We start from the raw sequence: 25,047 nt of genomic DNA, 5'->3' as shown, positions 1-25,047 counted from the left end.
GCAGGAAAACACTTCCAACTGAAACTGCTTTCTACCAAGTCACCTAAAAATGCTTTCAGCTGAAAGCGCTTTCCCCTAAACGGTCAAAGTTAATTGTTACTTTTTCAATGACTATTTAATTAGCCGTTGCCCCCCAGGTCAAATTTATTTCCCTATAAACCATCCCCTATTTCATTTTTTTTCCAATTTATTCTCAACACTCTCAATTTTCTCTCAATACCCACTTAAATTCACTTAATTGTTTAAAATTAAATTATCTTAACATTTTCGTAAATTATTTTTTCTAATATAAATTATTCAGGTTTTTTCGAAATTATCAATGGCAAATTCTTTAATCCTTCATGATAAGAACCACATTTCCATCGATCAATTGCAAATGGTAAGAATATTTCTTATTATATTTAATGTTGTATAGTTTTTTTTGTTATATTTTTATTTAATATTTTGTATTTTTTTCTTTAATAGGCGGAAGATCGAATTTTACAATCCAACATTTGTAATTTACCTACTCCTTCATCACCCTTGATCGAACCGTACTTGAGAGAAGTTGATTTTCGCACATGACCCTTATACGTAGGGGGTGTAAGTTGGATTCGACACTCGTAAACGCATTGGTGGAAAGGTGGAGACCTAAGACGTACACTTTCCATCTTCCATGCAGCGAGTGTACTATCACTTTGAAGGACGTGTAGTTACAACTCGGGTTACCAGTGGATGGGTTTGTAGTGACTGGGATTATTCATGCCGATTAGAAAGCGGTATGCGGTGAACTTTTAGGGCTGGTTCTGCAGACAATTTTTTAGAGGCCAAATAGAAATGGCTTGGTTAAGAAGAAATTTTGGTGAGCTTGATAAGGATTCAACTAAAGTCAAAAGAGAACAACACGATTGGGCTTACTTCCTTATGGTAACCGGGGGTATCTGAATGCCGAATAAGTCACGAAATCTCATCCATTTAATATGGCTGGTGAAACTAGTCATCTTTAAAAAAGTCGACGAACTTAGTTGAGGGTCCACCGTGTTGGTGACCTTGTACTAAGAGATGTGTCGGGCGACGCAACCACAAAACATTAAAATTGGTGGTTGCATGATACTATTACAGTCATGGTCGCGATATCGGCTACCATTTTTTTGTCCTGAAGCAAACTACCCTTACACTTTTCCACTCATAACAAGGTAAAATTTATTAGATAATCTATTTATCGTAATAAAATAATTTAAAGTTTAAATTATTCTATTAATAAATTATTTCAATAGGTGGAATCATGGGTCGAGTTACGTGAGACTACCGAAGGAGCTGCAAGATATACGGCTTCTGTTAGACTAACAATCTGAAGCGTAGGTAAGTATTTTTTTAATTTGAATTATATAGTATTAACATATTTGATTAGAGATTTAATAGTATATATATAACTAATTTTTATTATTTTAATATAGTTTGGATGGAAGTCATACGGGGATCCAACAATTTCAGAATGCATCCTGTCCAAATTATTGGTGAATCCTAAAATCTGGCACGTGAAGGTGTCATTGGTAATGTACGCTACCATGGAGATGCATGAGTTAAATAGGGTGTTGCCGCAATTCGGGTTCAGGCAATCGATTTTAGTGGCACCTTATGACCTCGATGATTTGCATTCTATTGACTTGTGGGGGAGGTCAAATGAGAATTGGATTAGATTCCACGCCGAATATATCAACATATGGAACAATCGATGCAAGCTTTTACCTCATCGCGAGGCCATTATTGCTTTAGAGTTAGCTTGTTATTCGGAGTACATGCCTTGGTTTAGGCTTCTTGGCAAGCCATACTTACTGAGCAAAGAAAGATAAGAGTGGGCAACCATATACGATAAGGCCAAGACAGTTGCCAACACATCCAAGGTTTGACGAATGGGTCTGTCGTCTACACCTATGCAAGAGCTAACACTGATACCCACATCACCTCCTAGCCAATATGTGTCGTGCTATTCTAGTGCGTATGCGAACCTTGACATTTTCACACAAGCATAATATATTCCACCATATTTTTCTGCTTCTACTTTGATATCAGGTTTTGTTTTTGGACCTCTATCCTCGATATATTACACGCAGATGCTATCGACATTTCTGACAACGACGTATAAGCTGTCCATGTTTCGGTCATTAACTTAGTGTCCAGTCATTATGCCCTGGTGCACGGAATACAATATAGTGATACCCCTACATCAATGATGACGCAAACACCCCCGAGATCATTATCTTATCAAAGTGGATCATCTTCCCAACCACCTACTCCTAGACCAGAAGATGCACAGTGGCAACCGAGAAGCAATCGATTGCAATCAGTTACAGAAGAATGTGAAGAATGAGAAAGACTTGTACTACAACCTGTGGTGAAGGTTCAACCAAGAAGGAACCTAGCTTGCAAATATCAGTGACCCCAATGTGGCACATATTCTGACACGGGATAATAGTTCATTTACTTTATTATTGTACTTATCATGTTAACATTTCAATAAATATCAAAAGTGTTTATTTCATCGATGAAAAATATTTTTTTTTTAAATAAAAATCATTTTTCATTAAAATTGGCCTTTTTTTAAAAAAATTTATTGATTTGTGTTATATGGCAAAAACATGCTTTTGCAAAGTACAACAAATGAACAATTTAATAGATCTATTAATGAGGTGTTGTACTTGTATCATACATTCGGTGTGGACATGATAACATTGTATGCCCCGGGTTTTTGCACCACTTGTATAACCTCGGTTGGTTTGACTTCTCCCAGATATCCATATTTTCACGTATCCGAGTGGATGTCGGTCAACCTTTTCGTTTGCGACGCAATGATCTATCGGGTAACAACTTGAATGGAGCGTTCGATACAGACGGTTAGCTACATTTATTTGAGACTAGTGGAAATACATTTCTCCACACGTTGTACATGTTTGAAGTGCATCAAATCTCCCACAATCACAGCTTCGGTTTTTGAGGTGTACACAGTATACTCCCCCAACAATCTATTGGTCAAATCTGTCGAACTCCATTACCAGAAATCATAGGTCTTCGCGTGAGTGACACACTAGATGCATACAGTTCACTCCTGTTATTTCCTTCCTAATTTTTTTCAGTACGTCACCGCTCCAAACATGCGCACCTTGCATTTTCCTAACATAATTTGCAGCTCACTTTGGAAAAAGTTCAGTCAAACGAAATTATGTCTCTTTGACAACCGAGGTTACAGGAAAATGATGCGTTCCCTTCAAAACTGGACTGATGCATTCCGTCAGGTTTGTCATCATGTGCCCATACCGTAGACCCCTGTCATAAAATTGTGTCCACTGTTTGAAGGGTATGTTGTAGAGATATTCTGCTCTATCATCATTAATTGCCCATAAGTTTCCTAACATTTTACGGATGTGGTCTTTGACAAGCTCGTACCCTGTTGAGAGAAGTGAATAATAGCTTATCCGTAATTCTTAACATTTGCTCATCGATTAAATATCAAAGAATAATTAATAGTGGCGATTACATACCCATGTTGATCACTTGTGCTCGCTGATCAGCAAAGCTGTATCAGCCGTGGTAACTCAATGCAACATGCCTTAGACAATACCTATAGTGTATGTAGTCCCAAAGCCCTCCCTACCATTCAATTGCAACCAATGCTCCAGGTCCGTGATCGGAGATGATGCAAATATCGGGTTAGGAGCAAACATGCCTCCTCAACCTAGATAGGAAGAAATCCTAATCGTTTGTTGACTCTTCAAGCATGATTGTAAAGGTAATCAATAGAATTTTTTGATTGTCGTATTGTGCCACAGCCAACAACAATCAATAGATACATCTCTCGTACATAAAAGTATCGACGATTTGTACATATAGCTTGCAATACTGGAATGCCTCTTGATATTGCTTGAAATTCCAAAACAAATGTTTGAACACTTGGCATCCATGGAGCAACTAATTATTGTAGTATGCAGGCCCTGTTTCCAGATCGATTATGCAACATGAGACGTACGTCTCCAAGACCTGACACTATTGTCATATCTCGTTGCATGATACATCCCACCCACTATGCATTTTCCCCAATGCTTTCCTTTTTGAGATCCATTGTAACACCCCTCACCCATATTCAACGTCAGAATAGGATTACAGAGTATTACCAGACTTATAAAACAATTAAACATCCATTTCACATACATATTCCAATATCATGTAAACATCAATCAACATCAATCATATCATCCCTAAACAAGCCTACGAGACCCAAAACATGTATTTGGAGTACTTTGGGACTAAACTGATAACTTATGAAATTTTTGAAATACTTAGAAAATTTTTCAAAATACAAGGGACACATGCTCGTGTGGCCCGACCGTGTGTTTCACACGGCCAAAGACACGCCTTTGTCACATGCCGTGTGGACATTCGAAATGGAAGCACATGGCTGTGTTCCAGCCTGTGTCCTACCTCGTGTAACTCTCTAACTTGGGTTACACGACCAACATACACGCTCGTGTCCCCTAAAAATGGCCACACACGCCCGTGTGCCAAGCCGTGTGCTAGGTCATGCCAAACCTGTAGGGTATACTGACTTATGCCACATGGCCAAGTCACACGCCTGTGTGCTAAGCCGTGTGGAGCATACTGATTTGATTTTTAATTAAACATCAGGGGACACACGACTGTGTAACCTGACCGTGTGTCACACACGGCTAAGACACACACCCGTGTCTTTGCCCGTGTGGACAAAAATAGGCTATTTAGCAAGCCATTTTGCCACCCAATTTGCATGTACCTACACTAAACTCAAATGGCACAAAACATAGCATAATATAGGCATTCAATCAACCTCAACCATGCATATTTCATACCATTTATAACACAAACTAATACAAGATATACAATCTCACATTGTCGTCCAATTTATGCAAATTTCACTTTCTCAAATCATCAATGTGGTCATTTTTCTAAACATGCATTATTTGCCTAGATTCACTAGCTTACCAATAATCAAAACTCCACCATTTGATATCCATAGTACCTATTTTCAACTAGCAACATATATCCATCATCAAACACATAACACAAGCTATATGCACATTTATATATACAACCAAATTAACCAAAATAAGCCAACTCCCATGGCTATGTACAAAACCAAAACATTTATACTTAGAAGCCAATTTAAATGGCTAAATTCATTACCAATCCATATACCAAAATGACCAAAATCCTATACATGCCATATACTCAAAGTGTTTAAGTTCAAAAGTACCAAAGTGTTAATAGGATAGTGTGATGAAGTCTCCGACGATTCCCGAATCCGAGCTAGCTTTGATTTCACTATAAAACACGGGAAATAAACACAGTAAGCTATAAAGCTTAGTAAGTTCGTATAGCATTAAAATCAATTAACTATAATTACACAATTCAAACAGTCGAATATATATACACCAACACATAAATCATATTAACTAACAACCTTTCACATCTCTAACCATAATACTAAATGTGCAATTCATCAATTTCTTCGATTCTAAGCTTGTATAGTTCATGTACATACCTGTACCACCTATACTTAGTTTCAAACTCATTCTTGCCTTTGATATACCTGTTGAACCATTCGAAATAGTACAGGATACTCGGGAATCTTGCACTAAAGTGCCAATACATAGTCGAAGCGACCTCAATATCATATCTTAATAATGCTCATTCTCGAGCTATCAACGGGTCTGCTCAAACAAGCTAACGGTCATGACGTAGCTACACGGTGCTGCTCACACAAGCTAACGAGAATCCGCAACACATGCTGGATAACTCAGCCACCAGTAGAACGTACGGACCAGCACCTAAACAATAATAAATGCTAATGACATGTCATTCGTATCTAATCTATTCCTAAGGTTCAACCGAGATTTCCAATGCCGAATCTTTGTCAAATAAGTCTGCAATGTCGTATTCACAATTTATGCAGTATCAAAGCATTTAAAATACAATTATAACAAAGTTAATTACATACGAACTTACCTCGGATACAAAAAATGGAAAAATAAGTCGATTAATCCAAACCTTGTTCTTTCCCTAATCTAAGTTTGTATTTTGCCTTTCTTGATCTAATTGTAATCAAAATTAACTTATTTAATAATCTCTCTATTCAATTTAGTCCAAATTAAACTTTAAAGCCATTTTATACTTTTGCCCCTGATATTTCATAGTTTGGGAATTTAGGCTTTAGTTTGGATGGGCGGTGTGTTTACCTCCAGTGAGGTTAAAAACAACGGTGGTGGTGAGATTGGATACTGTAGCAATGAGATTAGAAACAATTGTGGATTGTGTGCTTGGATTCAAACGCAGCTATAACAGTGAGGTAAGAATAAAAAATGACTATTACGGACATCAGATTAGAATTGATATATAATAGAAGTTTTTTAAATTATTTTACTTTGTAAAATTATCAAAATATGTGAATTTATAAATTCATTTAATAAAAGATTAAAATGTATCTTCCAATATTTTATTATAAATATTTTAATGAATTATATAATTAATTTAAATTATTTATTAGATAAAATGATAATTTTTTAATTTTTTATAGTTAAATATTCTTTTATAACAATGATAAATATTATTTTCACAAATAGTAGCATTATACTTGGATCAAATTTTGAAGTATCTAAACGGATGATTTTTAATAAAAAAAATATAGTAACATAAGACATAACAAGTTTCATTATTACTAAAAATTAGGTTATGATACAAAATGTTTTTACAAATATGGATTCATTAAACTAGTTGCAATAGTTTCCCTTAACATCGTGATTTCAAGGTTACTTTCACTGTTAGAAGAACTTGATTCACCTCTATCAAAATGGCCTAAAGAGACTGGCATGTCGGGTATATTCTCAAATTTTCGAAAATCCTCATCATTTGACCAAGCATGTCTTCGAATGTAATTATGCAAAACCATTGTTGCAATAACTATTAAAACTTGCTTGTTGAATGAATAACTTGGAATATCTCTTAATATTGACCATTTTTTTCCACACTCCAAATGTTCGTTCAATCATAGAGCGTAACGAAGAATGGCCATGATTAAAGGTTTCTTTTTTTCCAGATATTTGATGATTACCTCGACGAAAATCAAGTAAATGATATCGTTCCCCCCTATATGGACCTAGAAAACCTGCCATTTGTGGATATCCTGAATCTACAAGATAATATTTTACTACGAAAAAGTAAAACATAATATCAAGTTTAAAAATAAATTAAAAATTTTAATATTTTTTTTATGTAAAGATTAATTAAAAAATTAAAGTTCAACCTGGTGAAGGGTGTGGAAACTTTAACTCTTGTTTTCTAAGTGCTTGCAAAAAAATTCTACTATCATGTGTTGTTCCTTCCCAACCAGGAAATGCAAAAATAAAGCATATGTTGAAGTCACAAACTGCCATAATATTTTGAGTTGGTTCACCTTTCCGTCCGATATAAGGTATTTGACAAGAAGGAGAAATGCATGCTTTTATGTGTGTTCCATCTATGGCCCCAATACAATCCTTTAAAATAAATACAAGTAATGAGATAAAAGTTAGAAATAATTTATATTTTAAAAATATAAAGATTGCCAATATCTTGTATCATGTCGAATATTGTTTGGTATTTCCTCAAATTGACCTTCAGTGTGTTTAATTATGTCTATTCCTATTCGAGCAAATATATGTAACATATCAGTAAAAATTCGACTAACAGTTTCCCCAGATCGTTGAAATCGCTCTGTTGCATTTGAATTTGATTCTCTATTTCCAAGAATGTACAGTGATAATGCTAATTTCTCCATCGCTGATACTTTGCCATGCTTTAAGCCATAATTTGTTCGCAAATCATGCAACAAGCTGTGAAATATATTTTTTTGCATCATAAAACTATTCATGCAACGATTATTATTCCCATTTAATACTTTGTCCACCCACATTTGACCGGTATAATTTGAATCCATACGTGGTTGCATAGTGAAATAAGTTGCATGGTGTACCAATAGACTGCTTAACACATATTTTTCCTCTTCATCATAATTGCTGTGCTCAACTTGGGTAACAATTGTGGCTATTCTTCGTTGAGCTTCTTCACTTAATTTAGGGGTATCATAATTCATATAAAAACTATTACACATATTGTCAAATTCATCCACAACCTGAAAAAGTAATCAAATGAAAATAAATTAATATTTTGTGACATTCTATACAACACAGAAACTTGAATAAAAGCATAGCATAAAAATACCAAACATAAAAAATATCATACATTAGTTTTACATATAAAAAAATAGTATAGTTATATTACAATAACAATTCTAAGGAGCTTATGGTGGAGGTGGTTGATGGTATGGTTGGAAGAGAAATGAGGATGTTGCTACCAAGGATGAAAATGATGCAATTGGATTTTGTTCAGCATACTCACGTCAAAACCACCAAACTCTAACATCTGGATATAAGTTCAAAAACACTTCTTGTTTCATCGGTATTTGGAACATTTTGATGGCAAAATAGTACAGTTCATCTTTTTTTGGAATTTCATCTCCCAAAGCACGCAAAGCATCCATTGCATTTGAAATAGTATATTGAAAGTGAGAAAAACTAATTTCATTCATTGACTTCCTTGGACTAGCCATACTCTCACACAATTTATCAATCTGATTAGTTGATGTATTTTTTGATGATTTTCTACTTGAACTTGATTTTTTTTTCCTTTACCGTGTACAATCCCAAGTGTTTGCTTTCTTTGATTAGGAGTTTCTTGAGAAAGGTTTGTTGGTACCTCATTAGGAGGAATACCTTCATTCTCATTACTATGTTCATCTGAATCACCAAATCCCTCATTAGGTGTATCATCTCCCATAGAAACCCCACTTGGAAGAACACCAGACAAAGGTGCCCATGCATTCTCTCCGGTGGCTACAATGCCACCAAACATTTGCCACATTAACTCATTCAATCGTGGTTCAATTTCTTTCTTCTTAAATCCTTTAAAATCAGGATTTTCCTACATAACATGTTAAATGTTAAATGTTATACTAAGATTTTTATAATTCTAAATTATTAATTTCAATAAACTTTATGCATTAAAATAATGATAAATTTAACACTAACCTGTATTTTTTCAGCCCACCATTCTTCGGTAGCATCGACCGTCTTTTTAGATGGACACCATCCAATACTTGTAGATTCCTTAAGCAACTCCCTCCATAACCTCTATTACTTTTTTAATGTATCCCACTTATTTTTCAATTGAGGTTTTCCATAATTTTTCTGTGTTTTTTCTTGAAAAAGAGCAATGACATTTTCCCATCCTTTTGAGTTTAGATGAGTTATCGGTCTATTACCAGCATTGACTTCATTCACGCAAAGTTCACAAAATATCAACGTCAGCTCATTATCCCAAACAGCTTTTGTTGCTAAGGTACTATCTCCCTCCACAAAATTTCATGTTTTTACCATCTATTATTATTATTTTGATTTTAAATGTCAATCGACATAAAACCATAAATATATAATTAGATATAATAATATAGTTTCATAAAAAATAAGAATAATACATCACGAATGGATGAAAGCTATAAGATGAACACTAAAGAAAAATTCTCAAAGATCCATGATAAACAATAACAAGGATATAGAAAGGATAATTAATTAATTAAGAGAATATATACCAAAATTGTCGATTATTTGGTACCCTTATATGCTAAGGTAAGAAAAGATCAAGAATTTACTTGGGAAAAAGATGATATAGAAAATATTAAATTAGTCAAGGAACAAATAAATAAATATAGGAGAATAAAATTAAGATTCCCATATAATGATAAAGAATATTTATGGATTTTAGAATCGATTCTTGATTTAGGATATGACTCTATACTAAAGTTTAAATATTTAAATTTGCTGAATACATATCTTCTTGACATTCTTTATTGACTAAAATTCATATTCATTTATAATTTGACGTTTATGACTTTCATCTGCCATATTTTAGTCTTTTAGTTTTCAAAGTGTTAAACTTTTAAGATATTATACCCTTTTTTCTTTTTAAACTTTTAATATATTACACCCTTTTTTCTTTCATTTTCTTCCTTTATGAATATACTATTTTTAATGCTTAGATCGTTTTTGAAACCTTATTACCATTTTTATCCTCAACCTGGTAACCTATCCTCCAAACCTAGACTCTTTTTCTCATACCTACGGGATTATCATTGTCGACACCTTAATCCCTAAAACGCTCTCCATGGCATACGGGAAACTGGTCAGTTAGTTTACCTTACGGTTCTTTTTTGGTCTTTCTGGGTCAACAGTTACTTTTCCAGGGTTCTTAGGAATGATAATCATGGTTTTAAAGCATCAAGTATTATCTAATACATTAGCTCATAGTCTAGTCATATCAGAAAATCATGCAAGAAAAATGGGTATATTCTTTTTTTTTTCTTTTTACTTATTCTGTTTCTTTTTTGTTATTTTCCATAGATTTTTTGTTTCACAAATGGGTTTAGATTGATTTTGTTTCAATCTCTTTGCTTTTTTTTTCCCATAGGCTCCAATACTGGTGGTTTATAAATTAGTTCATTATTCTTTATTCCTTTCAAGAGCTAAATTTTGCATTATTTCCCAACATTTATGGTCACTCTGGTTAAAACTAAAATCGAGTCAACCCTACCAAAGTCAGCCTTTCCTATCATCCAATAACCAAGAGCAAATTGAAATGGATAATAGAAACTTAGAAGTAACAAAATCTTCACAAAAATCTATAAAACTTCTCAAAGATGAACAAATTACATGCAATTTACCCATTTTTTATGAAACTTCTCAACTTTCAACAAAGTCTTATTCAAAGAATACCCCCAAAAAATTGTGGATTCCAAGAAACCCCAAAATTGTAAAGATCCAAGCTACTAGTTACAAGCAATAACAAGATATGACATTGTAGCTCATTTTGCAGCAAACTCAACACAGTTCATATTCAGACAAGAAAAAAAGAGAGCAGAAAGTGGGCATACCTGGAAACACTTGATCTTGCTTACTTATGTTTTGTAACAGCTACAACCAAGAACAAAGCAAAAAAGATGGGAGAAACCAACTTCAATCATTGTTTTAGCTCTCAAATATGAAAAACAAAACGACTGTTTTCTTCCCAAGTCTGAAAACAAATAAGGTTGGGAAATAAATTAGTTTAACTTTCAAGGATAAAATGGTAAAATAATAAATAAAAAAATATGGGTATTTTTGTCTGTTAAAAATACCTACTGCCCCAATGCCTTCAACTACTACTGAAATCTCCAGCCCCTTTTTCAGCATAGCAGTGTGGTTGAAATCAACTTTCACTAAACTGTGCTGCTGAACCAAATAGCATATCAGTGAGGTTGCTACCCCAACTACACCTCACTGACATTAAAAGCCAAACCAAATGAACCCTTAGTCCTTATTTCATAAAATTACAAATTCATGCAATTTAACCAAAACCCATACTAGCTGAATTTCAATTAGGTCCCTAGCAGTCCATATTTTTCATTTATTTCACAATTTAACCCCAAAAATTACACATTTCACAATTTAATCCCTAATTGGACATTTTACTAAAAATCACTTAACAAATGTTGCTTATCTAACAACAAGCATGCATTTTCTATCATCAAACATCAAAATACTCATGTATTCATCAATGGAAAAGCCCTAAACCTTAAACAATTTTGCAAATTAGTCCATGGGCTAGCTAGATTAAGATGCAACAATCTCAAAAACATAGAAATAATTAAAAATGGGATGAAATCACACTTACATGCATAGATGATAGCTAGCTGAACCTTGAAGAAATTTTAATGGCTTTTTCCTCTTCAATAATCGGTTAGGAAGATGATGAATAGACTAAATGGCCTTTTGTTTTATTAATTATCATTTAAATTATCTAATTACCAAATTAACCTTATACATTAACCTTTAAAACCATTAAAAAGATGTCTATCTTTGTCCACTAATAACATTAATGGTCTAATTACTACTTAATGACCTCCACTATAAAATTCTATAGCCATTAGACACCTTAGCTATTAGAACCCAACTTTTACACTTTACGCGATTTAGTCCTTTTTATCAAATTGAGCATTCAAACGATAAAATTTCTTAACGAAATTTTCACACAATCATACTAACATACTGTAGACATTAAAATAATAATAAAATAATTATTTCAACATTAGATTTTTGGTTCTGAAACCATTATTTTGATTTGACTAAAAACGGGTTGTTATATCCATGCCTTTATACCGGCTATGAATATTTGCAATTAAAACCGGCACATCAATTCTAGGACTTGCTTTGACCATAGGTAGTATTATATACATGATCATTTCTGAATCCAATTCCGAATGATCCAGTGAAATTTCTGTAAAAACACGAGCACTGTAACACCCCGAACCCGAGACCGTTGCCGGTGTCGGACACGAGGGGTAACAAGCCAAAACCACTTATGGCACCGACCAATTTGACATTCCCAGGCAAGCTGGAAAACTGCATCGCTGTCGCCTTAAAAAGCATATCTCGAGTTTCACAACTCGGAAACTGATTCTGTAAATTTTCCCTGAATTTAGACTCATATATCCATCCATGGATTTATTTCTAGAATTTTTGGTCGGGCCAATTGGTACAGTTTATTAGTTAAAGTCACCCATGTTACAGGGGTCGACTACACTGACCTTTGCGCGTTACAACTTGAATATCTCTCTGTACAGGGTTTCAATACTGATGCCGTTTGTTTCTTATGAAACTAGACTCAAAAAGGAATCTTCACATATAAGGCATGACTTCTAATTCATTCTGGATAATTTATGGTAAATTTTCAAAGTCGCGACAGGGGACCCAGAAACCGTTCTGGTCCTGTCTCACGAGAACTTTAATATCTTTCGGTATACTGTTCATATGATCGTTTCGTTACTTTCATATGAAAATAGACTCGTCAAGGTTCGATCGCATAATTTATTCACTATTTAACACCATTCCTACAAATTTTGGTGATTTTTCACATCCACATCACTGCAGCTGGCAGCATCTGTTTTTAAGGTAGGATTTACCTATATTGTAGTTCCCATGGACCAACTATAGTCTAGTCATACTTAGGTCCACATATGATCATATTTAGCCATTCCAATGGCTGATCATGTGACCAACTCTCTCATTCCAAACCATAATCACATCATGAAACCAAATATAATTACAAACCACATATGATCAAATTCCATACTCCACTTTTACGAACCATTTTCGCATGGCCGCACACATATACATCACAAAGTACTTAAAAACAACTGAGAGTAGTCCTATACATGCCATATCCAAAACTCAACTAAAGGAGTACCAAAAAGGGCTTTGATAGTGTGGTTGACTTCAACTTCTATGATCCCGAATCCGATCGCTAACGAGCAAAATCTATAAACAGAGAAACAAAGAAACGGAGTAAGCAATTTATGCTTAGTAAGTTTCGAGCCATAATATACACACAACCAAGCATAGCATTCAAGTTGCTAAACAATAATTCATATGCACAATTTCTCAAAGACATGCTTACTTCACAATCCCAACTCTTATATTCATACACTAATAACGGCTTAGTCAAGGTCGATAACTCATTTATCATCGGAGCGAATACGCACATACACTTACTCATAGTGTACAAAGCACACACGAAACGTACCTTGTTGTTGGGAATTTCACAAGCGTATTAACTGAAAATTTTACAGCAAGTTCAAAGTTCTCGAATCACATACCTTCGAGTTTATCCGGATATAGCTACTCGTTCAAACGCCTTCGAGACATAGCCCGGTTATGGTAACCCGCACAAATGCCTTCGGGACTTAACCCGGATATCACAACTCGCACAATTGCCTTCGGGCTTAGCCCGGATATCATAACTCGCACAATTGCCTTCGGGTACCAGGTACCAATTGGAGTGGTACCAAAATTGGAGTGGTACCAGGTACCAATTCGATACCAAACTCTATTTCCCGAACAGGTGGTAAACCCGGCAATTCTTCAGGGAAAACATCCGGGTATTCACAAACCACTGGCACAAATTCGGGTTTCTTTTCTGACTCCTTGTCATCGAGCACATACGCAAGGTACGCTTCGCACCCTTTTCTTACGTATTTCTGAGCCAACATTGCTGATATTACAGCTGGCAACCCCTTTAAGTCCGTAGACTCAACCCGAATTATCTCGTTATTCGTGTACCTCAGATCAATAGTCTTGCTTTTGCAATTTACAACCGCATCGTGCATCGTCAACCAATCCAAACCAAGAATAACGTCGAATTCGTCGAATGGCAAAAGCATCAAGTCCGCCGGAAAACAAGAACCTCGAAATACTAGGGGACTTTTCTTACACGCTTTGTTGATGAGCACGTAATGACCCAAGGGGTTTGACACCCGAATTACAAACTCAGTAGACTCAATAGGCAAAGTCTTACTGGATGCTAAGGTTTCGCATATATAAGAATGAGTAAAACCAGGGTCAATCGAAGCAATCACATTAGTATCGAAAAGAGTGAATGTACCGGTAATGACATCTGGTGAGGCAGCATCCTCGCGTGCGCGTATGGCATAGGTCCTAGCGGGAGCACGAGCCTCGGGTCTTGTTGTAGCATCTCTCGCCCCTCTCTGACCGCCACTAGTATTGCCCGTATTTCTGGATGGCCTACTTCGAGCAGTGGTAGCACCCGGGTTTCCACTCTGACTTACGTTTTGTTCAAGCAACCTCGGGCAATCCTTGATAAAGTGGTCGGCCGATCCACACTTATAGCAGGAGCGATCACGGAACCTACAGCTCCCCGAATGCCATTTGCCACAATGCTGACACTCCGTTCTCTCTCGACGATCATTTCCACCACTGGCGATCGAAGTGACTCGTGTGGTCACAGGGGGTCGATCGCGATTTCGTCTAGAAAGCCCGGCGCCTCTAGACCGGCTCACATCATCTCGAAATCTCTTCGATGCCTGTTGAAGAGACTTTCCCGAGGACCTTTTTAGAAATTCTCCAGTTCCCACATCAACCTTTTGATTCTCCTTTCTAAGCTCTTCGGCTTTACAAGCTCGCTCAACAAGTACCACGAACTCTCATATTCCGAGAATGCCAACGAACATCCTTATATCCTCATTCAGTCCATCCTCGGCGTTTACATATAATAGCTTCGACGAAACACATTCCCGGCGTATCTCATGAGTCTAACAAATTTTCGCTCGTAGTCGATGAACGGACATAGAGCCTTGCTTAAAATCAAGAAATTCCTTTCGCTTTTGGTCGATGAATCTCGATCGATATACTTCTTTCGAACTCGGTTTGGAAGAACTCCCAAGTTACTTGCTCTCTAGGCACAACCAAGTCGAGTACTCCACCAATAGTAGGCGGAATCGCGTAGCAAGGAGATAGTACACTTTAAACATTCATCGGGTGTACAAGATAGCTCATCGAGCACCCGGATAGTGTTGTCCAACCAAAATTCAGCTTGCTCGGCATCGTCGCTATCCGTAGCTTTGAATTCCGTAGCCCCATGTTTTCGAATTCACCGATTGGGGCTTACTTGACCTTACTTGGTCGATTCTGAGGTATTGTAGGTGCGGGGGTTGCATTAGTCGGGAATGGAGGTTGTGGAACAGTCGTGTTAGTTCGAATGTATTGGTTGAACCAATCATTCATCACGCTATAAAAGGCTTGCCTAGCCTCATCATTCGGATTGTCTGGCAATAGGTTGAGAGTCCACCAGCGCTGTCCCTTGCGCGAGCAGCGCCACACTCTCCACATCATCAGCTATTGCTCGGTTGGGATCGGGATCCATTGCTATAAACAAACACAAATTGAATTGTCGAAATCACCACACTATCAATTATCACTTAATGGCATGTATAGCTAGACCCCAAACATATCACGGTAGTCCTAGAATCGACTAAACCGTAGCTCGATACCAATAAAATTGTAACACCCGAACCCGAGACCGTTGCGTTGTCGGACACGAGGTAACAAGCCAAAACCACTTATGGCATCGACCAATTTGACATTCCAGACAAGCTGGAAAACTGCGTCGCTGTAGCCTTAAAAAGTATATCTCGAGTTTCACAACTCGGAAACTGATTCCATAAATTTTCCCTGAATTTAGACTCATATATCCATCCATGGATTTATTTCTAGAATTTTTGGTCGGGCCAATTGGTACAGTTTATTAGTTAAAGTCACCCATGTTACAGGGGTCGACTACACAGACCTTTGCGCGTTACAACTTGAATATCTCTCTGTACAGGGTTTCAATACTGATTCCGTTTATTTCTTATGAAACTAGACTCAAAAAGGAATCTGCAAATATAAGGCATGACTTCTAATTCATTCTGGATAATTTATGGTAAATTTTCAAAGTCGCGATAGGGGACCCAGAAACCGTTCTGGTCCTATCTCACGAGAACTTAAATATATCTCGGTATACTGTTCATATGATCGTTTCGTTACTTTCATATGAAAATAGACTCATCAAGGTTCGATCGCATAATTTATTCACTATTTAACACCATTCCTACAAATTTTGGTGATTTTTCACATCCACGTCACTGCAGCTGGCAGCATCTGTTTTTAAGGTAGGATTTACCTATATTGTAGTTCCCATGGACCAACTATAGTCTAGTCATACTTAGGTCCACATATGATCATATTTAGCCATTCCAATGGCTGATCATGTGACCAACTCTCTCATTCCAAACCATAATCACATCATGAAACCAAATATAATTACAAACCACATATGGTCAAATTCCATACTCCACTTTTACGAACCATTTTCGCATGGCCGCACACATATACATCACAAAGTACTTAAAACAACCGAGGGTAGTCCTATACATGCCATATCCAAAACTCAACTAAAGGAGTACCAAAAGGGCTTTGATAGTGTGGTTGACTTCAACTTCTATGATCCCGAATCCGATCGCTAACGAGCAAAATCTATAAACAGAGAAACAAAGAAACGGAGTAAGCAATTTATGCTTAGTAAGTTTCGAGCCATAATATACACACAACCAAGCATAGCATTCAAGTTGCTAAACAATAATTCATATGCACAATTTCTCAAAGACATGCTTACTTCACAATCCCAACTCTTATATTCATACACTAATAACGGCTTAGTCAAGGTCGATAACTCATTTATCATCGGAGCGAATACGCACATACACTTACTCATAGTGTACAAAGCATACACGAAACGTACCTTGTTGTTGGGAATTTCACAAGCGTATTAACTGAAAATTTTTACAGCAAGTTCAAAGTTCTCGAATCACATACCTTCGGAGTTTATCCGGATATAGCTACTCGTTCAAACGCCTTGAGACATAGCCGGTTATGGTAACCCGCACAAATGCCTTCGGACTTAACCGGATATCACAACTCGCACAATTGCCTTGGGCTTAGCCCGATATCATAACTCGCACAATTGCCTTGGGCTTAGCCCGATGTCACAATTTGCACAATTGCCTTCGGGCTTAGCCCGGATATCACTCGAACATTTATACACATCTTTGTTTCAACTTCATAACACAACTTTTATGCACAATTCACTTAGCAAAATATCATTTCGGCTCAATGGCCACATACAAAGGCACAATTTCGATTGCTTATTACTTCATTCAATCGAATCAAAATCTAAGTTTCGATACTCGAAAACTTACCTCGGACGTGGTCGAACGATTTGATGGCTATTCGACGACTTTTTCCTTCCCTTATCGGATTTAGCTCCTCTTTGCTCTTGAGCTTAATTTAACAAATAAATTGGTTTTATCATTTGAGCATCGAAGGGAATTCAAGATACCTAGCCAATATATATACTCATTAGGCATCAAAGTCGCATATGTACGAAATCACGAATCGAACTCAACACATTAGTTAATATTCCTCTTAGCGAATTTTCTAAGCCAAGAATAGGCATCAATATGCTTGCCTCTAACCGAATGCATGCACACCAATTTCCCTCATGTGGCGAATATGCATGTCCATGTTGAGGCCAATTATGCACTTAATACCACACAAAAACAGCATGCATTTTACTAACTAACGCATTACATATTGTAGCTCAATACACATCTCTCATGTACTTCATAACCGAAACATCATCACAAGCAAATATATACCTTGAAATAGTATATATGTCATGCCAATACATCATGTGCAAACATGTATACACATATAGGTGCAAGGTCAATCTCAAGGGTTCATACCCATCCAAACACAAAATTTTTTTTTTACCAATCAAGTAACAAGCATAAATCATGCTCATGAATGCACCATGGCGAATACATCACAACCATACCCTTTCAACTTCGGTCATGGTTAAACAAAGAATTCAATGTCCTACTCAAGAACACTAAAAAGAAATTTCAAGAGTAGTCAATCCATCATTGCATGCATCATCAACAAGCTTCACATTTAGCATGCAATGGCTTTAACACAATATCAACCTTGGCCAAATACCATTTTTCATGGCATAGCAAGGATTTGAACCATGGCTAACATGCACATCAAGTTAGCAACCAAAACAAGCATGAATCTCATGACACAACCTCAACATACCTTAATCTTGATGCAAGTATAGCCAAATCTCCTTCTAGATCTCTTCTAAACCAAAAATGGAGCAAAAATCCTCCTTCTTCCTTAGTTTTGGCTCAAAGAAAGGATGAACAAATTTTTTCTTTCTTCCTTTACAACTCACAAGAATGGGGAGATACCACACTCACACACATTTTTTTTTCATTCTTTTCTTACCCATGCTTATTTGTTTATTATTTCTCCCTAATGCCCAACAAAACATGTTTCATGACATGTTTAGCCCATATTCTTTGTCATGGCCGCCACCACCTATAAAAGGGAATTTGACATGCAAGTCCATTGTTTTGCATGCATGCTTTAATTAGTCATCACACATTTCCCTTCATACTTTCAAAGTTCAGTACTAAGTCCTTTCTAGTGAAATTCACCTTTATAACACTAAATCAATCATCAAAAATATCACACACAAATTAACACATATCATAGGCATCAAAATAAATTTTAAATTATTTTTATGCCTCGGTTTTGTGGTCCCGAAACCACATTCTGACTAGGGTCAATTTTGGGCTGTCACAAGTACGTTAAAATTAGTAATTCAACTATGTCATACACTAAACTAGAAATAGTGCATTACCCACAACAACATACATATGCGGAGCAGTATATTTCTTTATCATCCATAACCCCGTCTTCTTCATAACAGATGCCATGATTTTCTAAGCACATTTATTGTCTCGCATTGCGCACATTGCCTCAAACTTGTCAGATCAAGATTTAACCACGTAGAAGTTTACCCCATTCTTGATGTTATATCGTTTCACTGCGGCAACATAACCATATTTAGTTAAGAAATCTTTCCCCACTTCTAAATCACCTGAATCTGACGAAAAACTCGCATGGCTCGACCTTCTGTGTACTAGTTTTGCAAATTCTAACCCATCATATGCTGATAGGTCTATATTATGCATGTAGGCTAGAGGTGAGTACGCAGTGAACTATGGATCTTCTTGGGCATCATCGCCAGGACCTACACCATCTGAACCTTCATATTCTAGTTCAGTCAAAACCGATTTTGGTTCAAAAAATAATACAATTTCTAAATCATCAGTACTGAACTCTTAGATTGGATCGGTATCGGATTTAGTCCCCTCTTCATTCTCGGCTCCACCAATATCTACAGTGTTGGATTTCCCCACGTTGGTTGGCATCGTAGGGAGTACATAATTCTTTCTTGTATAGTTGTTGAAACATCTAAAATCACCTATTGATTGTCAACCGCTAGAATTTGATGTCATTCCTCTGTAAGTGTTCCTAGCGTTAAACAATGGCAGATGAAAGTTCAAATCAAAACCACTAAGTGTTGTGCAATGGTCTGACTACCAAACCTCGGTTGTTTAGTGTTTTGGCTACCGCGATTGAAATCTAGGGCCAAAATAGATTAGTGTCTTTCCATTGATGATTTTGGGATATTATAATGAGAATTTTCTAACAGAGTTGTAAACCCACCACACAACTGTGTCATTGGACTCTCGGCTTGTTCTTCCGTTCTGGCCTATTGGACAAGAACATATGTCAACCTCCGAAGGCATTCATCTGTCCTTGCAAACTCCACATATAACTCGAGATATGGTGATCCACTGCCAATATGTGTCTACACCATTGCTTCCAACCCCCTCGCGCCTCTGATTTCGAAAGCGTCATATTTGACGAGGTTGACCACAACACAAAATTGATATTTAAGGGACAATATTCTCATCTTGTTGGATCTGATAATTTTCTGCCTAATTCTTTTCCGAAGTTATGGAAATTCTATGTTCTAGTTAAAAGCCAACTGCACTGTGTTTTCTAATTAAAAAATGACACCATTCTTTGTGTCATGCATTTCATCGTCATAGTAAAGAATAATATTAATTCGTCCACTCTTTTTCAGATCTGGATAACTTGTTCTACATGTTTGAAACAAAAATACCATGCAGAGAAATAGCGTTGTAATTAAATATGATCAACAAAAATCAATACTTACTTTACACAAATAGGTTGCTCCAATTTATGCCTTATGTGCGAACTTTTCCTCTTCTGATCTTCTTACCATTTTTTTTTGCTCATAAATGGATTATGCCACTTGATGTTGAATTAAGTTGGTTTTATAGACCAGAGATGACTTGTAGTTGGTTCAGAAAATTCCCCAGGCCTAGTGGGGAGTTGAAAATTGTAGAGACAAAATGCTCTAAGTAGGACGCACTGTCAGCAAAAGCACTAAAAGAGCACCCAGCTAAAAGCATTATCAGTACCATGTCAGCTTAAAATGCTTCCAGATGGATGCACTTTCAATGCTTCAGATGACAGTGCGTCCTACTTGGAGCGATTTTCCTCTAAAATTTTAGCCCCAGCCTTATCCCCAAAGCCCCTTCATTTATCCTGGATTCTTGGGATATATTGTCTAAAACTTACTATTCGAAAATAATAGATAAGAAAATAAATAATTTACTGAAAAATCAAATCAAACTAATATTAAGAAGGAAAAAAAATTAACAACTAATATTTCATCCCTGCCGAGGAGCCAAGTTTCGATAATGAATCTAGTTCAATTTTCCAATTCGAATATATGATTGGTATAAATACGATGTTCTTAAATTTGGAAATAAATTATTATTTAACATCTTGAAAATTTATTACAAAATAAATAATTAAAAATCTCAAAAAATCCTAAACCATACTTTAAATACCCAAAACCCTAACCCTAAAAATCAAGAACCCTAATTTAAAAAAAATGTCACTGAAAAATCAGGGAAAAACGCTTCCAGCCAGAAGCTTTATCTAAAAAATGGCCTATTCCCGTAATTTTTCCTAAAATTGGTCCATTCACATAATTTTTTTTAGCATTTATTCATAAATTAGTCTCATTAGTGTGTGAAAAACTATATATAATTAAGCTTCTAATGCAAATAGTTCTTGACTTTTTCCTTGGTGGTCAACTTCTATTGCATTTACTTCTAAATTTATTACTTCCATCTATCAAATTTGTACCAAGTTAAATTAAAATGAAAAGTTGTAGGATTTCATATCTTACTTTAATAAAATTAAATTATGATAGACTCATTGTTTAGCCAAAATAAGTATAGGCTGTTTTTTAATTAATTAGGCCTTTAGGCCGATTTTAAAATTAATTAGAGAAATAGGTCAATTTAAATGGAAAGAGTGTCCAGCTAGGCGAGCTTTTTGCACAGGTGTTAGGAAAGTGTGCCTAGCTAGACATGCTTCCTAGAAAGCTCGTCCAACTAGGCACACTTTCCCTCAATGGTAAAAATGCAATAGCTTTTTGAACATTGTCCTGCCAATGGCAAAAAAGAATTAAACTTCCAAACGTAAGTTTTTTTTACCCTATAGATATCCCCCAAATTTTATTTTTTTTCATTCACATCATTCTCTCAACTCTCTCAAACCCTCTCAAGTCTCTCAACTCTCTCATTTCGATTGTGTTTGATATTTTCATTTAAAAATAATATTTTTATTAATTATCCCGTATTGCATTTGTTCAAAATCGATTTTTCATGAATCACTGCCTCTCTAATTCGCTTCGACGACAAGCATATTTCCGCTGCCCAAGCATTAATGGTAAGACATAAATTTAAATTTTGTTAATTCCAATAATGTTAAATTTAATTTTTTTTTTAATTTGAAATTGTTTTTATTGTGTAAATAGGCGGATGATCGTGTTCTAGAGGGATTCATTCATAATATGGGAAAGCCTGCTATCCTTGAAATTCGTGGCCACTTGCAAGCGATTGGATTTTTACATGTGTCTCGCATGTTCAAAGGCTGTAAACTCGATTTGGCACTAATCAGCACGTTGGTAGAAAGATGGAGGCCCAAAACACACACTTTACACCTTTCATGTGACGAGTGTACAATCACACTCAATGACGTAGTGCTACAAATCGGTCTGTTGATGGATGGGCCAGTCATCACGGGATCAATGATCGTTCCAAGTAAAGTGGGCCTCTGTGAATCACTATTGGGAAAGGTCCCGGACAAGTTCAAAAGTGGTCGGATATCGATTAATTGGTTGAAGGATAATTTTGACGAGCTTCCTGAAAATCGAACGGAGGAGGTCATAGAACAATATGCCCGAGCATACATCATGAGGTTAATTGGGGGCATTTTAATGTCAGACAAATCTCAAAATTTGGTGCACATAAAGTGGCAATTACATCTAATGGACTTCAATGAGTGCGAAAAACTAAGTTGGAGATCTGTCGTTTTGTCCATATTATTCCGGGAGATGTGTAGGGCCACGATACTGAGTGCAGCGTCAATTGGTGGTTGCCTGCTCATGCTGCAGGCATGGGTTTGGTGGCGATTACTATTTTTACATCCCAAGGTGACCGACCTATACATGTTCCCGTTGGTGACGAGGTAAACACCATTTATTAACAAATACATAGTCTATATAATAAATTTTTTTATTATATGTTTCAACTAACATATCACTTGTACAAGTGGAACCATGGGCCAGCTATATAGGACTACCCGAGGTGTTAGAAGATATTAGGCTATTATTAGACAACACTTGGAAGTCGAGGTTAGTTACTTATTCTTTCAAACCTATATTAATTACGGTTTGATTCATTAAAAAAATTAATGCATAATGATATTCAAAATTTTTCTTTTCAATTTGAATGGAAGTCATACACCGACATTGATTTCATATCTTGCATCCTGCTAGAAGTGTTGGACAATCAATAGATGTGGGACGCCAATGTGCCATTGGTAGTGTACACGATGGTGGAAACGCACTAATCGGGTTGGGTGTTATGGCAGCCTGGGTGGAGGCAACAAATTCCACCACCATTGCAAGACTTGAAGGAGTTGTACAAGGTGGACATGCAGGGGAAGGACAATAATGATTGGATTGTGGCACGGGGAGCACATCGATGCATGGAATCGTAGGATACAATCCTTACTCGTTCGTGAACCATTCTTCTCGGCGGACACGTTGGCAGCTAATGATTACTTGGCATTGTTTAGAGCCATTGACAAGCTGTATTTGCTACCACCAAAGGTGAAGAGTTGATAAATTCAATGAAAAGTCAATGTCGATCGCCAGAGTAGTGTAGAGAGGACGCAATCGCATGATGGGTTCATCATTCACTTCGGCATAAGATGCGCTACCTATGGTTATGTAATATTTGAGCCAATTCACTCCACCACACTACGGACCACCACTGCACTTGGCTGATTCTTTTATTCCTACAGGTATATATTTCGTGGCACCAACGCCCCTTGCATACTACACACTCATACAGATGTCGATGTCCAGCCCCGTGTTAGGACAAACACCAACATATGCATCATCATCGATGACGATACCGATATAGATGCATGTGCAGCAGTCGATGCCTAGTACCTTTTTGACATACCCGGGATTTAGGGCACCTTATGGTTACACGTCTATAGTGGCCCAAACACCTTGTGCATAACTATTTTATAGAGGTGGCTCATTATTGCAACCACTGGACGTGGGACTAATGGATACATGATAGCAAATGAAGACGACACAACAATTGACCATGGAGGAAGATGATGATGCTGTCGATATCAAATAAACGATTGCCTAGAGGGTTGTGCTAGCTACATATTCAAGCGATGATGACAAGAAGGAGGAAGTCTACAAGCCCACACTTCTGGATTCACCTTCGATTTCACCTTTAGTTGTACGACCAGTTGTATACAAAAATCCTGCACGAGGCGATCATCTATTGCCTTGCGGCACACATTCCCCCCGATGACATGATTGAGTGTAATTTTTCTTAAAAATGTTATGATGTAAATATGGATATGTCATAAATAAAAAAATATGAGGTTATTCGTTAAAACAATGCATGTCTTTATTACTATCTATCCTGAGTTATACGTAAGTTAATAATAAATAACAAATTGAAGTATGTGGAGCACGCTAATATATATGAAATTTGGTAGAAAGTAATGTTATCAACGCTGAAGCCCTAGCATATCCTTGTACAGAGAACATGTTGGCTTTGTATACCCTGGGTTTCTACAATACCCGCATAATTTCTATTGATCATGTCTCTATCAATATTCATATTTTTCTTTATCTGGGTGGAATTCAGGCAACCTTTCAGGACGTGATGTAAGTCTTTGTTTGGCACCAACTCAAACGGCGCACTGGACACAAGCGGTCACGTAATCTCATCTCAGATGGATGGGAATTCAAGACTCTACACAGTGTGAATGTGTTGTAGTTGATAGACTTCGTTAATGTAAGGCATGTATTCAATCCATATGTTCCTACATGCGGCAATTGTATGTGCGCATGAGAACCGAAGTGCTTGGAATCTCCTATAATCGCAGGTCCCTTTCGTTAGGTTCATATGATAGGTTGCACTTGACATTTCCTGGTCGGGCCTAACGTGCTTCGTGACTCAAA

General features: G+C 36.5%; 1 protein-coding gene across 1 annotated transcript; it reads left to right on the top strand.

Annotated features, from left to right (window-relative positions):
- The first annotated feature begins 22,338 nt into the window (after positions 1-22,338).
- LOC108485323 (serine/threonine-protein phosphatase 7 long form homolog) lies at positions 22,339-23,503 on the top strand. The gene is made up of 2 exons (XM_017789142.1): positions 22,339-23,015; positions 23,326-23,503. Exons 1-2 carry the CDS (start codon positions 22,339-22,341, stop codon positions 23,501-23,503), a joined length of 855 nt encoding a protein of 284 aa, XP_017644631.1.
- Positions 23,504-25,047: the final 1,544 nt, after the last annotated feature.

Source organism: Gossypium arboreum, chromosome 6 (genome assembly GCF_025698485.1).
Source record: "Gossypium arboreum isolate Shixiya-1 chromosome 6, ASM2569848v2, whole genome shotgun sequence".
NCBI lineage: Eukaryota > Viridiplantae > Streptophyta > Magnoliopsida > Malvales > Malvaceae > Gossypium > Gossypium arboreum.
Note: the sequence above shows the minus strand (reverse complement) of the source record. Positions and strands in the feature narration are given on the sequence as shown.

Excerpts from the sequence above, each read along its gene's own strand:
- LOC108485323 (XM_017789142.1), top strand. The coding sequence starts at position 22,339 with ATGGGAAAGCCTGCTATCCTTGAAATTCGTGGCCACTTGCAAGCGATT. Across the intron at positions 23,016-23,325 it reads ATGTTCCCGTTGGTGACGAG|AAGTGTTGGACAATCAATAG; the intron begins GTAAACACCATT and ends GCATCCTGCTAG.